Source organism: Medicago truncatula, chromosome 6 (genome assembly GCF_003473485.1).
Source record: "Medicago truncatula cultivar Jemalong A17 chromosome 6, MtrunA17r5.0-ANR, whole genome shotgun sequence".
NCBI lineage: Eukaryota > Viridiplantae > Streptophyta > Magnoliopsida > Fabales > Fabaceae > Medicago > Medicago truncatula.
Genome location: NC_053047.1, coordinates 41,768,752 through 41,783,856, shown reverse-complemented (window position 1 = coordinate 41,783,856; position 15,105 = coordinate 41,768,752). Strand labels below are relative to the sequence as shown.

The 15,105-nt window shown below is 33.5% G+C and overlaps 2 protein-coding genes across 2 annotated transcripts; both read right to left on the bottom strand.

The window, feature by feature from the left end:
* Nucleotides 1–764: 764 nt before the first annotated feature.
* On the bottom strand, nucleotides 765–2,544 carry LOC112422872 (uncharacterized). Its single transcript, XM_024786606.2, has 2 exons — nucleotides 1,362–2,544; nucleotides 765–1,071 (listed from the first exon to the last, which is right to left on the bottom strand). The coding sequence occupies exons 1-2, from the start codon at nucleotides 2,542–2,544 to the stop codon at nucleotides 1,040–1,042; spliced, it is 1,215 nt and encodes a 404-aa protein (XP_024642374.1). The 3' UTR covers nucleotides 765–1,039.
* A 4,243-nt stretch (nucleotides 2,545–6,787) lies between these two features.
* On the bottom strand, nucleotides 6,788–8,233 carry LOC11442665 (aspartic proteinase CDR1). The gene has a single exon (XM_003620727.3). It carries the CDS (start codon nucleotides 8,137–8,139, stop codon nucleotides 6,823–6,825), a length of 1,317 nt encoding a protein of 438 aa, XP_003620775.1. The 5' UTR covers nucleotides 8,140–8,233; the 3' UTR covers nucleotides 6,788–6,822.
* Between the last annotated feature and the right edge of the window lie 6,872 nt (nucleotides 8,234–15,105).

The window sequence follows — 15,105 nt, the reverse complement described above, 5'->3', positions numbered from 1 at the left end:
ATCAACGGAGACATGAGGTGTAAAGGAATCAGGGGAACATCGTTCATGCAATGTAGAAAATGGAAAAGATGATTCATGAAAGATGACATTTCTTGATAAGAAAAATTCATGTGAATGAAGATCATAAAGAAGGTAACCCTTGGTGCCTTCTCTATATCCGAGAAAAACTGATTTTCTTGCTCTAGAATCAAATTTGGTTCTATGACTTTGGATGGTGGAGGCAAAAGCAAGGCAACCGAAGACTTTTAGGTGAATTAAAGAAGGTTGTTGTTGGTGAAGACATTCATATGGGGATTTATTTTGTAAAAGGGGAGTTGGGATTCGATTAATGATATGGACAACTTGTTGAATTGAAAAATGCCAAAAATTGGTAGGGATATGAGATTGAAAGGAGAGGGCTCGAGCCACATTGAGGATATGTTGATGCTTCCTTTCTACAATACCATTTTGTTGAGGAGTCTCAACACAAGACCTTTGATGAATGATACCTTTAGAAAGATAAAATGAAGGCATGATAAACTCAAGTCCATTATCACTTCTCAAGCATTTAAGTTTCTTATGGAATTGAGTATCAATGAAAGAAATGAAATTCATGACATGATTTCTTGTTTCACCTTTACATTTCATAAAAATGACCCATGTAAATCTACTAAAGTCATCAACCAAGGTTAAAAAATATTTAAATCCGGAAACAGAAGGGGTAGCATAGGGTCCCCAAATATCAGCATGCAGTATATCAAATATTTGAGTGGAATGAGTAAGACTATGAGGAAATGATGTTTTCTTATGTTTTGCATAATGGCATATATCACAAGGAGAGTGGGTACTGGTGTATTTTACAATGGGAAACTGAATGGAAATACATTTGTGTATGGAATCCGAAATGTGACCCAATCTATAATGCCAAACATTTGCAGAATCAGTTGACTTAGACGACAAACTTGGAAAAACAGAATTACAAATTGAAGCAGAAACTAAACCATTATTTTGAGATTTATTTAGCAGTGAAGAATCTAACACATACAGTCCTCCAAACTTCTTAGCTATACCAATCACTCTCTGGTTCAAAATCTGCACAATAGAACATGTATCAAGAGAAAACAAGAAACTGGCATTAGAAGTTTTCAAAAATTGAGATATTGAAAATAAATTGATGTTGAAATCAGGAATGTAGTAAACATTATGAAGGATAAGTGAATTGGATAAGGATATTGTGCCTGCTATGGTTGTCACTATTTTATTACCATTTGGTAGTGACATGGAGATAGGTGGAATGTTGTAGAAAGAAGAAAATTTTTGCAAACAGTGAGTGATATGATCAGTTGCTCCTGAGTCTATGACCCAGAGAGTAGATTTCTTACCGATTATGGGAGTGGATGTGGAAGTATAAGCTGCGGGAAGTGAGATAACTGAATTGACAGTAGGCTGAGGCATAGTAGAAATGGTGTTTGACGTTGAAGCTTGCAAATTTGAATGTTGTAGAAGCTGCAAAATCTGATTATATTGCTCTTGGATAGAATTCAGTGAAGGGCTGCTAACAGATCCTTGGTTCTGGACAGCATCAGTATACTTTTGTTCAGAAACCGCAAGATTCGCTGACTTAGGACCTCTGTTTTGATAACCAGGAGGATAGCCATGGAGAAGGAAACAAGTCTCAACTGTATGATTATGCCTTCCACAATGACTACAAGTGCGAGTAATGCCTTGATTCTGTCCTCTTGTTCCATTATAAGATCCTTTACCTCGACCTCTATAGCTAGAAGAACCACCACGAGCAAAACCTTTATTAGAATTGGTTTGCTGAACTTGATTAACAGCTGATTGTTGATCAACAGGAATTTCACCAAAAACAGGAATATTTGTTTGTCTTTCTTGTTGAAGTACAAGAGAAAAAGTCTTATCCAATTCAGGCAAAGGATCAATTAGCATAATCTGAGAGCGCACATGTGCATATTGCTCATTCAAACCTTTCAAAAACTTAATTACTTTGTCTTGCTCATTATACTTTTTGAGATCAGAAGCAACACCACAAGTGCAAGGGATGGCACAAGTGCAATCACGAATTGGCCGGAAGTTCTGAATTTCTTCCCACAAAGTGGTTAATTGTGTAAAATAGGAGGAGATATCAAGATTACCTTGTTGAAATTTAGCCAATTCCTCAAGAATATCAGCAACTCTGAAAATATCACCTTGTGCAAAACGGTTCTCCAATCGCTTCCAAACCACGGAGGCTCGATCACACCAAATGATTGATTTCGCAATGGTTTTAGAAATACATCGTTGAAGCCAAGACAGAACCATGTTGTTACATCTTAACCATGGTTCATGAAGGAGATCTGAAACAGGAGGAGGATTTAGGGTGCCATCAACAAATTTCAATTTGTTCTTGGAAATTAATGCGACCCGCATAGATCGCGACCAAGTCTGGTAATTCTTGTTATCCAATGATGGAGTAACAAGAACAAGTGATGGATTTTCATTAGGATGCAAGTAGTAAGGATTTGAAGGATTGGTTGCAAAATCAAAAAATGGTGGATTCTCCATAGAGATGAAAGAAATCAAATAATCAAGGAATCAAATGAACAGCGGAATGAAAACTGAAGATAAAAATTCAGAAATTGAATAATCAAGAGGATTCTTGAGATGAATCGATCAACAAGAGAAATTGATGAAGAGATTCACAACTGATACCATGTTAATATTTAGAACACAGTTGAAAGTAGAAAGACAAGTGATATAATTCTCATTGATCTATCTGTGAAGGTACATGACAGGTTTATTTATACACTAAAATAAAGAGAAGACTAATCAACATGTATAAATACAATTGAATAGAATACTAATAAGAAGGCTAACTAATAGGTTCTAGTTAATGATAATTAAATTAAATATTAACATGTAACACAATATATAATATATATGAGATCTGGAGTTCGATCGCGGACACCGCAAAAAAAAAAAAAAACTTAACAAATGATGGTTTATACTATGGTGAAAAACTTGGGAAAACCAAAATAAAAATACTTTCCAAAACACAATTATGAAATTCATTTTAACGTCAGCCTAAAACTCATATTCACAGTAAAAAAAAAAAACACTACTAGCATGTTTGGCTTGGCGTTTGGAGCAGGATTCTCGCTTCCCAATGTAATGTTACCGTGAATTTTGTGAAGCTGAAAATCTCAGCTTTAAGCTAGACGGGCTTTTTTTTCTCCCCCCACCGCTATTCCAAACACAGCTTACATTGACAAAGTGTTAGTGTTGCCAACGGTTAAAGCTTCAAAGATAACTTTTCGTCTTTGTCTTTCAGCAACCGACGTTAAATAGCGCCGGTTTCAGCAACCAAGTTTAAAACTGCACTATAGAAATTCTCAAGTTCAATACATAAATTTGATTGCTCATTCTTAAGGTTGGCATCATCTTTGGATTGAACAATGTCATTGATTCATTTGGGCTTTGTTTGAGAGTTTAAAAAAGAGGATAGGGGAAGAGCTTTGGGGGTTGAAAATGTAGAGAAAAATGGATAAGTCTTTTATATTTTTTGAAAATGTATTTTTAGAGAATGATAAATTATATTTTTAATTTTAAAAATATTATAACAACATAGATTAAATTTAAAAAACTTTAATTTTAAGAATATTATTTTTAATGTTATATTTTCGGGATGCTGCAGATGATTATTGTGTTACTAAGGTGTCAACATTGTCGATGGTTCATAAAGATCCCTTTGTACTTTCAATTTATTTAAAATGTCATAATACTACGTACCCATCATATAAGGTTTGTTTTTAATGTTCTTAAACTTTTTTATTTTATTTTTATTTTTTATATTTAGTTCAAAGTTCTCTTATGTGATTTTGTTTTTGCTCTCTCTCTTACTCTATCATCTATGAAAACCCATTTTTGTTTTAAATTCTTAAGAATCATAATGTTTCCTATGTTAAGGTTGACAACAAAATAGCTTAATTAACATTTGCATCCCATGGGATGGCCTTTTCTCCTTGGTTGTGCATGTAACATAAAGACGTTATGTTAGTGATGATGATTAACGAGCCAAAAAAGCCAAAACAAAATGACATAGATGTTTATGTACGTCCATTTGAAAGATGATATTGATGAGTATTCCAATAAAAATTTTAAGCTTTGAAAAATGTAATTTTGCATCATCAATGCCTTCCAGCATACGATAACTTATCTAGGTAAGTGTTAAGGAACATATAAGTGTGTCACATTTTTTTGACACCAATGTTCACTTAATTATTCATCTGGTGAAGGAGATTAGAGTGTCTATGGTCCGGTTTATTTAAGGTGGATGTACCAGTTTAGCAATGCATGAAAATCTTGAAAGAATATGCCAAGAATCCTCACTATATATCCTAAAGCATCTATTGTTGAAAGGTACATAAGATAAGAAACTATTGAGTTTTGTTCAAACTACATGTCAGGAGTAAATGATTTATGACTGCACATTTCTTGTCATGATATATGGAGGATGTGAAGGTATGGATATGAGGGTAAAGTCATTTAAATCAATGATGGGGAGGTGCTTCAAGCACACTTGTGTGTGTCTATATATCAAAAAAAATCCTGATGTTGAAAAATCAATCCAGATGTTGAGCCTTACATTTATGCTTGCAAAAACATTTTGAAACAAAAATGAAAGATATATGGTTTCCAAAAGAATCCCGATGTGGATCAATTTTAACAATTAGTTATGATGGTACAATATTTTAGTTATGACTTATGTGTTATTTCTTGTAATTATGTACAAGTAAATATGCACTACACTGGTCTACCAACGAAAGGTGATTTATGATTAATTTTAGCTTGATTAATATCTAATGTGTTTCATGTAAACATGTTTTTGATATGTGTGAAATGATTAAACAACTCACTTATTTTGAGACAAGTGAGAATAATACTTCAATTTGTGCATTAGGAATCAATTATTATTTATTAGGTCTCGGGGCTGGGTTTATACTCAGCGGTAGAGGCTTCCTCGTACGCTTTTGTGGCTTCTAGGGCGCAGTCTTGGGTACTACAAGATCATATTTTGAGAGACAGTGGGATATGTGGTATGGACTCAGATTTTGATAATGCTTTGGATGGTCTTCACGGTGCGATTCCAGATTTTGACGTTAACAGTTTTACTTGCAAGGACACCGTCCCTCCTAAAGCACAACATGTTTTGGCGAGTGCTCTTTTTAGTAAAATTGTTCAAGATATGGAAGTTAAGTTTGACATGACCGCAAGACAGAAGGAAGTTTTTGGATGTTTGGAAGCAGCACATGCTCAAGATTTTATTCTAGGTATCCCAATTGATGGGTTATGTCAGCATATGTCACCAGTGGAGTACCGTACTATCCTTCGATACTGTCTTATGATTCCATTATTTCATATTGATGAGGTTTGCCCTACTTGTCGTAAGACATGTCTGGATACTTTTGGGGAGCATGTTGTTCACTGTAAGGAGCTTCTCGGCTTTAAGTACATGCATGACTTTGTTAGGGATGTACTTTTTTTATATATTCAGGCAGGCAGGAGTATCAGTGAAGAAGGAGACGCATGTGAACTTTCTGACTGACCCACTAGATAGAAGATCGACACTTAGGCCTGCGGATGTTATGGTGTACGGATGGGCTGGAGGAAAACATGCATGTGTGGACTTGATTGGGGTTTCACCACTTGTGGGTTTAGGAGTCGGGGCTTTTACGGTTGGACAGCTAGCCCTAAAAGCTGCGTCAAGCAAAATAACCAAACATGAGAAAGCGTGTTCTGACAATCAACATGCTTTTATACCATTTGCTTTTGACACTTTGGGCTTCCTAGCATCAGATGATGTTGACCTTCTACATAGAGTCCAAAGAGTTATGCATAGCAATATCATGTCTCATAGGTCTATGAATGTTGTATTTACGAGGATTGATTTTGCAATCCAAAAAGGTATAGCGGCACAAATTGTTGCCCGTCTGCCTCCTATTCAATTATTAAAGTTAAAAAAAAAAATATGTTTGCCCACGTTTTACTAAATAAAGATAATTTTTCCTCCAAAAAAAATAAATTAACTTGAGTGCAATGTATGTCTATTTTTTTTTAATTGTGATTATTGATAAATCATAAGTCAACTTATATTTTTTAAATGACAAATATATATTCTATGAACAAAAAGGAGAAATCTCATGTAAAAATATATAGAAAATAGAGTATAAAAAGTACTTAAGTCAAGCGATAATAAAATCGAAGAATCTCTCCCATAAAAAAACAAGAAAGAAAACTAAATGAAAAGATTAGGAACTGAATCCTTCAATCAACGAAACCCAAAATAAATCCGCACAAATCATTATTATAACCAACACAAAATGGGTTCATGATTTTACTCGTTAAGGTCAACTTATATTGGTAGTAGTAAGTAATTAATTAGAATTAGTGGAATCTTAAGTCAACTTTGAATTGGTGACGTGTAATGTCTTAAAAAAAACTCTTAATTGGTGTGAACTGTAAACTACTAGTAGTGTTTTTTAGAAGTGGTGTATACTAATTTTACCGATGAATATGCAATATTGTAGTTAATAGTGTTATTAGTGTATTCTAGTAGTATTACATTTTTTGTTGTTGAAAGAAGTTATTAGACATGAAAAACAATTGAGATTTTAGGCTTGCGGTAATTACAACGATGAAGCTGAATATTTTAACAAAACCAATTGAGAATTATATTTGAAATTAAAAAGAGATGAAATAAAATGCAAATTATTATTTATTAAATATTCAAGGATGAAAGCAAACATAATGTAACTAAAAAACATAGACTTCAACCCACATTGCTCATTGCCCTTCGGTACAATCTACAGACTTAAAAGACACAGTTTTTTGTTGAAGGTCATAACCAACCATGAAATCTTGTTGAGAAAAGCTTCCAAAGATGGCACCACCGTTAGACGGGGCAAAAGCAAAGCAAAGAACATCTCTAGCAACTTCGACAAACGTATTAGTAGCATACAACAAAATATCCGCACCTTTAAAATGTGCGGTCATATAAGGAAAATCATATTCTTCATCTGATGAAACATTGTAACATAGACTAAATTGTTGATTAGGATCATCAACTCGTTCTAGTGTCACCAAATCTACGATTGCTGAATTCAATTTAGTATAAACATCAGATGGTACAAATGTCACAATTGTACTTGAATCAATTATGATGTTACCTTCTTCAACACCTTTTGAGGACCCTGCAAATTCTACTCTTTTGTCTCCAACGCTAAATGCTTCTATTGTCAAATAGTAGAAAAATGAATGGTCTTTTTTAACTATAGGAGTTGACAATACATTGTGACCAGAAACAATTGCGACATCTCCAAAATTGAGTTTACTCGACCCCATAGACATATTTTTTAACGTAATTGACATTCGCACCAAACAATAAGAGAATTTACCACCAATTGACGGTCCCAATTGTGTTATTAGAGATGCAGGTCCACCTCCAAGGCCAACTACACCAGAGCTTACGCGTTTAAACGACCCTATATTGTTAGTTCCACATCCTATAACAGTTTTAGGAAATGAAACAGGACGCCCAGTGGTAGATTCCAATGTAAGAGTCTCAAGACTAAGATCTCCTTGTGAATGTGATTGATTGCCATAATTGATAGAATATTCGCAATTTTTTTTGTCATTGCAAGAGGTATCTCTCACAGATTGACATAGTTTAGACGAACAAGAAATGTTTTTGTAACTCGATGACTTTGATGGATTAAACTTAGGAGTGGTTTGATTGTAACATTGTTCACAAGGCTCGCATTGTAGCCATACAATGTCACTACCTGTATCGACAATACCATATGACTTAATTGGTGGGGTGCCAACTGAATAGCTCATGATATAATCACCCTCATAAGAGATTACAGTTGATTCAGGTGTACTTGCAAGAGAATTTTTGTTAGAGTGATTGACACGATTGATCGAACGATGTACTGCATCGACAACATGTTGGTATTTGTTTTGTGTAGGTTTGTAGAAAGGTGATTTTGAGGAGTCACGGTGTATAAGTTCAATACTAAAACCGTTGCTTACAGCTTGAGAAAAAGAAATACTAAAACAAAGGAAAAAGAAAGAAAGGGTAAGAAAAGAGACTGTGTTCATTGTTGTTGCAACTTTGACCTGAGATTTGTTACAACTTCTTTGCCTTTTTATATGCACATAGGAATGAGGTCTGAAAAATTGTGATTAATGCTACTTTCAGATTTTCAAATGGAATTTGGTTAATGGTTGGGTAATTAATTTCTATTTGACGCAATTGCATTTAATGGTAATTAATTTAACTTTTGGAATTCAACGACAAATTTTTTACGGTAACGGAAAAGGCAATAATTGTTTTTGATAATATTAACATGGTTAAGGAATTCAAAAATAAAAAAAATTATTTAAAAATTATAAACTGTTATGTTTGACCAACTAATTATTATACCACTTTTTAATAAAATCTTACTCCCTCCGTCCCTAATTATAAGACCCTTTTGAGAATTTTTTTTGTCCCTTTTTATAAGACCCCTTTGTTATTTCCAACTACATTAATTATTTCTTTACATACATGCCCCTATTTATTATACATCTTTTTCTTCAATCAACAATAAATAACATGTTGAAAACATAAACCAACCTTCTTTCTTAAAGGATAAAATTGTAAAAACAATAGTGATTACAAACAACTTTAATACAAATATCCACTATCTTAATTCCCGTGATTTTGGCAAAAGGATCTTATATATAGGGACGGAGGGAGTATTTCTTTTCTCTGCTTAACCAATATCTCAGGGGCACTGGTTAACATTCTCCTATTAATATTATGTTCACATTGGATGGCAATGAGTATTCTATGGATACAATACTACAATGCATTTCTCTATACTCGCATTTGTAAAAAATATATGTACCCGAGCTCGTACCCTCGAGGACAACATATTATGTTTATTGTAGTAGCATATTCACAGTAACTCACAACTTTTTTTTGGGAATTATTGTGCTTTTTGGATCAATCATATCATCTTAAAAAAAATGATATTATAAAGATGGTAATTCAAGTAGGGACTAAGTTGTGCAAATTTATTTTTGTTAGAGGTTAAAAGTTGACTTTATTTTTTTGTCATTAGTTGACTTTAATTTTTTTCATTGATTTAATTGAGTATCACAGTTTTTCTCAAGAGACAAAATGCAATTGTTTTATCAAATCTAAAATGAATTTTCATTTAACAAGATAAAATAAAATTAATACGAAACGATTTTATTCCTTAATTCTTTGCTCACATCTTCATAACGGGCTATATTGATAGCATATTCACATAGGGCAACAAAGAAATCATTAGAAGGAAAAATATCAACCACTGAAATAAATTTCCAGTATGTTCATTCATTGAATTACGTGAATTTTCCGTTGTAAACGTTATCATCTATCTTATTATAAGAAATTTGTATTTTTTTAAAGAAATTAAAATGAAATATATTATTGAATTGCTGGGAAATTCTGGACAAAAAGTGTCAAAAACTAACAAAAGAATATCCTTTTACATCAAGAAACAAGAAGGACCAAAAGAAAATGCAACTCTGTTACAAAAAGATTCCTAAACAAGATAAAAGACCTAAGAAATTTGTATAAGAAATTTCCTAATACAAATATAAGAAATTTGTATTTAATTATTAATATTATCTGGTCACTCTCCCATGATTTGTATAAAACGTTGAAAATGACACTCTATCATTCACTTAACAATGACAAATCTATGGTCGGTACTTTTACTCCATCGACCATCATCATGTAGGGTACATACAATTGTGCAGGACAATTTATTTATTTATTTTAAAACGGTAACTTTGATTTGAAATATGTGTTTTTTATATTAAATATGTAGCTTTTAAATAAATAATTATTGATTTTCATCAAAAGTTACCACTTTTAATTGGTTTAATATGTGCAATATTGTACTAGACAAACTCTATTAAATATTTATTCCTTGTTTGAGTTTAAATCAAGGACAAGGACCTTCAAACTCCCAACCTATATTAGACCAGTTAACTATCCAAACAATTCATCACACTTTTATTTGTAGTCTATCCATTGTTAGAAGACAAATTAAATACTCCACCCGTCTCCTTTTAATAGTCATTAGAGGGTTGTGTATGGTTTTTAAAGAGATGATTTGTTGTTTTGATTTGAATGGTAAATTAAATACTAAAAGGTTGTGTATGGTTTTTAAAGAGATGATTTGTTGTTTTGATTTGAATGATAAAATTAGTATTATTTACTAAAATATCCTTATTAATTGTGGTTAGTGAAGTAGTTAAGTTGGATGGTATTCAATAAATAAGGATATATTAGTGGAAAGAAAATAATAAATGTTGTATTGATATTCTAAAGTGACAATTATTTTAAGACAAAAGAAAAAAACTAAAGTGATAATTAAAACGAGATAGAGAAAATATCTTTTTAATATACACAACTATTAATTATATGGTGATTTCAATCAAACAATTACCATTTGATCTAAGGTGATCATGAGAACGATGATGTCCAACGAGTTTGTAAGTGGTTAAAACAACGGGATACCAACTAAAGACACTCGACACTCAAGTTAATATAAGAGCTAAAAGTTAGAATTCTTAGATATTAGAAGATCGTACTTTGAAGTATTGTTGAAATCCTCTTTTATAGAATTGACATTACAACTCCTAAGTGATCATGGACTAGTCGTTGGTCGACAACTACAATAGGTGGACTTCGTAACTGTCGACCGTGGATCATTCATGAAGGGCAAGAGGTGTTATAATCCCTAGGGTATCAGATGCTTCTATTGTAACACCCCGTTTTCCCAACATAAAAATTTCTAAACATTTATCAGAGTAAACATCATAAACAACGGGATATCACATTTAACATAATCCAAAACAGTTAAATAACAATTTAACCAAATAATTTAAACATTGCAGCGGAAATTATATTATAATCCATAAAACGCTTTGGCACGCAGGCCCCATCAATATAATCTCAAGAGTTAGTTCAATATCACAAATAGCATATTATTCACGTAATAGAACGAAGCATGCATAACATATAGCCCCATCCCGTTACGTATCAGAGCGACCTAGACGACACAGTGAAGGCAAGGCCACTCACGACGGCAACTGCACACTAAGCACGATCACCTGCAAGTTACCCATACGAAGGGCAACATTTTCAAGCAGAAGGGGTGAGATTTTATAACAAAATAATATTAATCAAAGTAATTTGAATCATAATTAACATCATATCAATCTTAAACAACTTTGCATATTTGATAAACAATTATCACGTAATCACATATTCAATCATCATCAACAACATAGCATCTTAGACACGACAATGCGACAATGCTCTTAGACTCCTTATATGCATGTGGTACCAATCGTCATCATAAGTATTAATATACTTTAAACGTGCGGAGGACAAAGCTCCTAATAATCGTGCGGAGGACAAAGCTCCTATCATGGTGAGGACTAAGCTCAATGAATGCTAATGCATGGACTCTATCAACAAAACATCGTAATCATCATATCAATATGCATCCAATAATTTGGAGCTAAACGTCATCTTATTCATCATATATAGACATTATGCACTTAGTTAAATAACAGCAGCAGCATAGTCAAGTCACAATAACGGATGATATCAATATATCAATTGCAATTCATTAGCATCATAATTATTCATTCATATCTTACATAATGCATAATACATTAACTCATACTCAATTAATAGCAACATATCTTAAACGGCCTTACAGATTGCATTAAACGTCATCATTAGGTTTCATTACCAATTAGGGGTTCACTCTTGATCAAAACGTGCGACACAAATCGCACAAACACTCTAAGCACTCCAAACTGGAAGTGCTTGCGAGGCGAGATTATCTACTCGCCATGGCGAGTACTGTAACACCCCGTTTTCCCAATATAAAAATTTCATAAATTAATCAGAGTAAAACACCTTAAACGGAATATTACACTTCTTTTCTTAAAAACATAAATGGAATAATTAAATAATTATCCTTCAAATTTCAACAACGTATTAATCAAAACTTTGCAGCGGAATTAATTCAACGACAATAAAAGCTCCAACAACATGTTCCAAAATTGATACATAAAGGAATGATAAACATCGTAACAATTTCCCATCCCGTTACGTATCAGAGCCCTAAGACACTTGAGCCACCTCTCCTACTAAGCTTCATTACCTGCAAGTTACCCATACGAAGGGCAACGTTTTCAAGCAGAAGGGATGAGATCTCCCAAACAATGATAATAAGCATATAATTCATCAATTACAGTTAACAACATAGACATCATCAAATCCACCCAATAATAATTCTTCTTAACATCGCCTTAGTACTCATGAATAGAAGACAACTTAGCCACTATGCATCAACGTTATCAATTCATAACAATAATTATTCATCAACCATCTCATTAGCAATACATGAATAAGGAACAACTTATCAACTTAACATAACCATCAGCAAGTACATTTAACAACTCATAGATAACATCATGTAACATCAAAACAGCCTTTCATTCAACACTATAAACAATCATCATAACATCGTCATAATCATCAACATAAACAACGTAAGAGTACGCCACCTCTTATAAACAACAACGTAAGAGTACACCATCTCTTATAAAACGACCAAGTAAGAGTACACCACCTCTTATAAAAAAAAACGACAAAGTAAGAGTACACCACCTCTTATAAAACGACCCTAAGAGTACACCACCTCTTATAAAAAAAAACGACAAAGTAAGAGTACACCACCTCTTATAAAACGACCAAGTAAGAGTACACCACCTCTCTTATAAAACGACCAAGTAAGAGTACACCACCTCTTATAAAAAAAACGACAAAGTAAGAGTACACCACCTCTTATAAAACGACCAAGTAAGAGTACACCACCTCTTATAAAAAAAAAGGACAAAGTAAGAGTACACCACCTCTTATAAAACGACCAAGTAAGAGTACACCACCTCTTATAAAACACCTGACATAAACAATCACCAACGATGGCTACAACTACGACATCAACAACAACACCAACGATGATGACAACATCGACAATTTGCATAACATACTTATGACTTATTCGGCAACGTACAACCCAACAACGCTTACAACTTATCCCAACATTAGATCTTCATGATATTAATACGTCACAACCGCAAGGAAACACCATTAAATAATATGCAGCAAGTCAACATTAATAATAATCATCATATATAACAATTACAATTTCATATCAACGTCTTTCACAATATATAAATATTTTCACATCTAATCATCAAAGTAAATCATCATTATTAATCATCTTATTCATCCTCTTTGAACCTCATTATAATCATTAACAACTTCATTCCAACCCCAAGGGTCGACTCACAACATAAGTTACATACTCTTAAACACCCTAATTAAACTCATAGTCCTTCTAGTTTTGAGCTTTGGAATTATCCCATAAGTTTTGGATTAACTTAGAAACGGTTATACTGAATTTTCATAAGATTTCACTAAGACCTCCTTGGAGTATTTTCATCATATCCCAAAAACCAAAAATCATTTTCAAGTGAAGCCAAAGCCTTTGGGAAGCTAAAAAAAAATATCTACAACTTTCATGTTTACACCAAAGGTCAACTCAAAACAGAAATGTGTGAAAAAGACGCAAGAACATGAAACAAGGTAAGCATCAGACATACTGAAATTTACAGATTTTCTGTCAAAATCGCCTCACGATCACTAGGATCGCCTCACGATTTCGACAGCATCATACATGCTGATATTACAGATTTTTCTGCGATTTTCTACCATGGGAGCCTCCTTGGCTGCGTTTTTTTGACCTTAAATTCTCCAAAATCATCCATAATCCTTACCATATGATTACCCTATCATTGAAATGTTAATCCATCACTAACCTACCCGATTAACCACTCTTTTCACCGTTCAATTCTATGGTTTCTACACTTTTTCATTCAAAAGTCAATAATCAAAACCTAATCCCAATTCTCAAATTTAACCACAACCCCTTGCTAAATCAAAATCAGAATTATACAAACTATAATCATTGAGAGTTAACCTCACCCTTACCTTAGATTGATGAACAAAGCTCCACACGATCTTCTCTGGGATACTCTTGGCTCCCTCTTGGTTTTTCTCCCAAAAAGCTGCTTCCACGTGAAAATGTTTTCTGACTTCTCTCTTTTCTTTTCTAAACCTAATTCAACTTCTTCTATTTCCGCTTAATCCCACACAACTCTCCTTATTTCTAAATCAGCCCCTTGAACTCCAAATATTCTAAATTCCCACTTATTCTATTAAATAGTAAAATAACTCATTTAATAAAATATAACACACCACATAATCAACAATAATTATTTAAAATCATATATAAAAAGACTTTAAATCAACCAATAATAATTAAATAAAAATGGGGCATTACAAGTACAAGCCAACTTCCCAACTAATGTTGTTCTAGGTTCAATCTTGTCCTACATTCATTCCTAATCATCACTAGGTATGTTCAGGCACTCAAAGGCACTCAAGGTCCAACTAAAAATTCGAAATTGCAAAATCTTACATGCTCTCTGCCCTAGCTCGCTATGGCGAGTAAGGTTGCTCGTTGTGGCGAGCTGCATTGTGCAACTCGCGAGGCGAGGGAAAAGGGTTCGCGAGGCGAGCGATGAATGTTCATCACTCGCGAGGCGAAACTCATAGCTCGCCGTGGCGAGCGATGAATGTCGCTACGGCCATACCTGCTATTTTCACAAAAACTCAGCGATTCACATGGTTCTAAGCCTAATATTGATTCCAAAGTTCGTCCTAAACATTATCTATGGTCTAGGAGCACTTTCTACATCAATTTAACCAATTCCTACCGTTTGATCATCAATTCTAGGGATTTGACCTAATTTTCGTTTTCTCCGATTCAATCCTAAAGCTTGCTAACTAATCATCAGAATTACAATCAATTAACATTACTGAGTTAGTAGTCTCACCCTTACCTGGTTATGAAGAAATCGCAGCTCTCTCTTTGATCT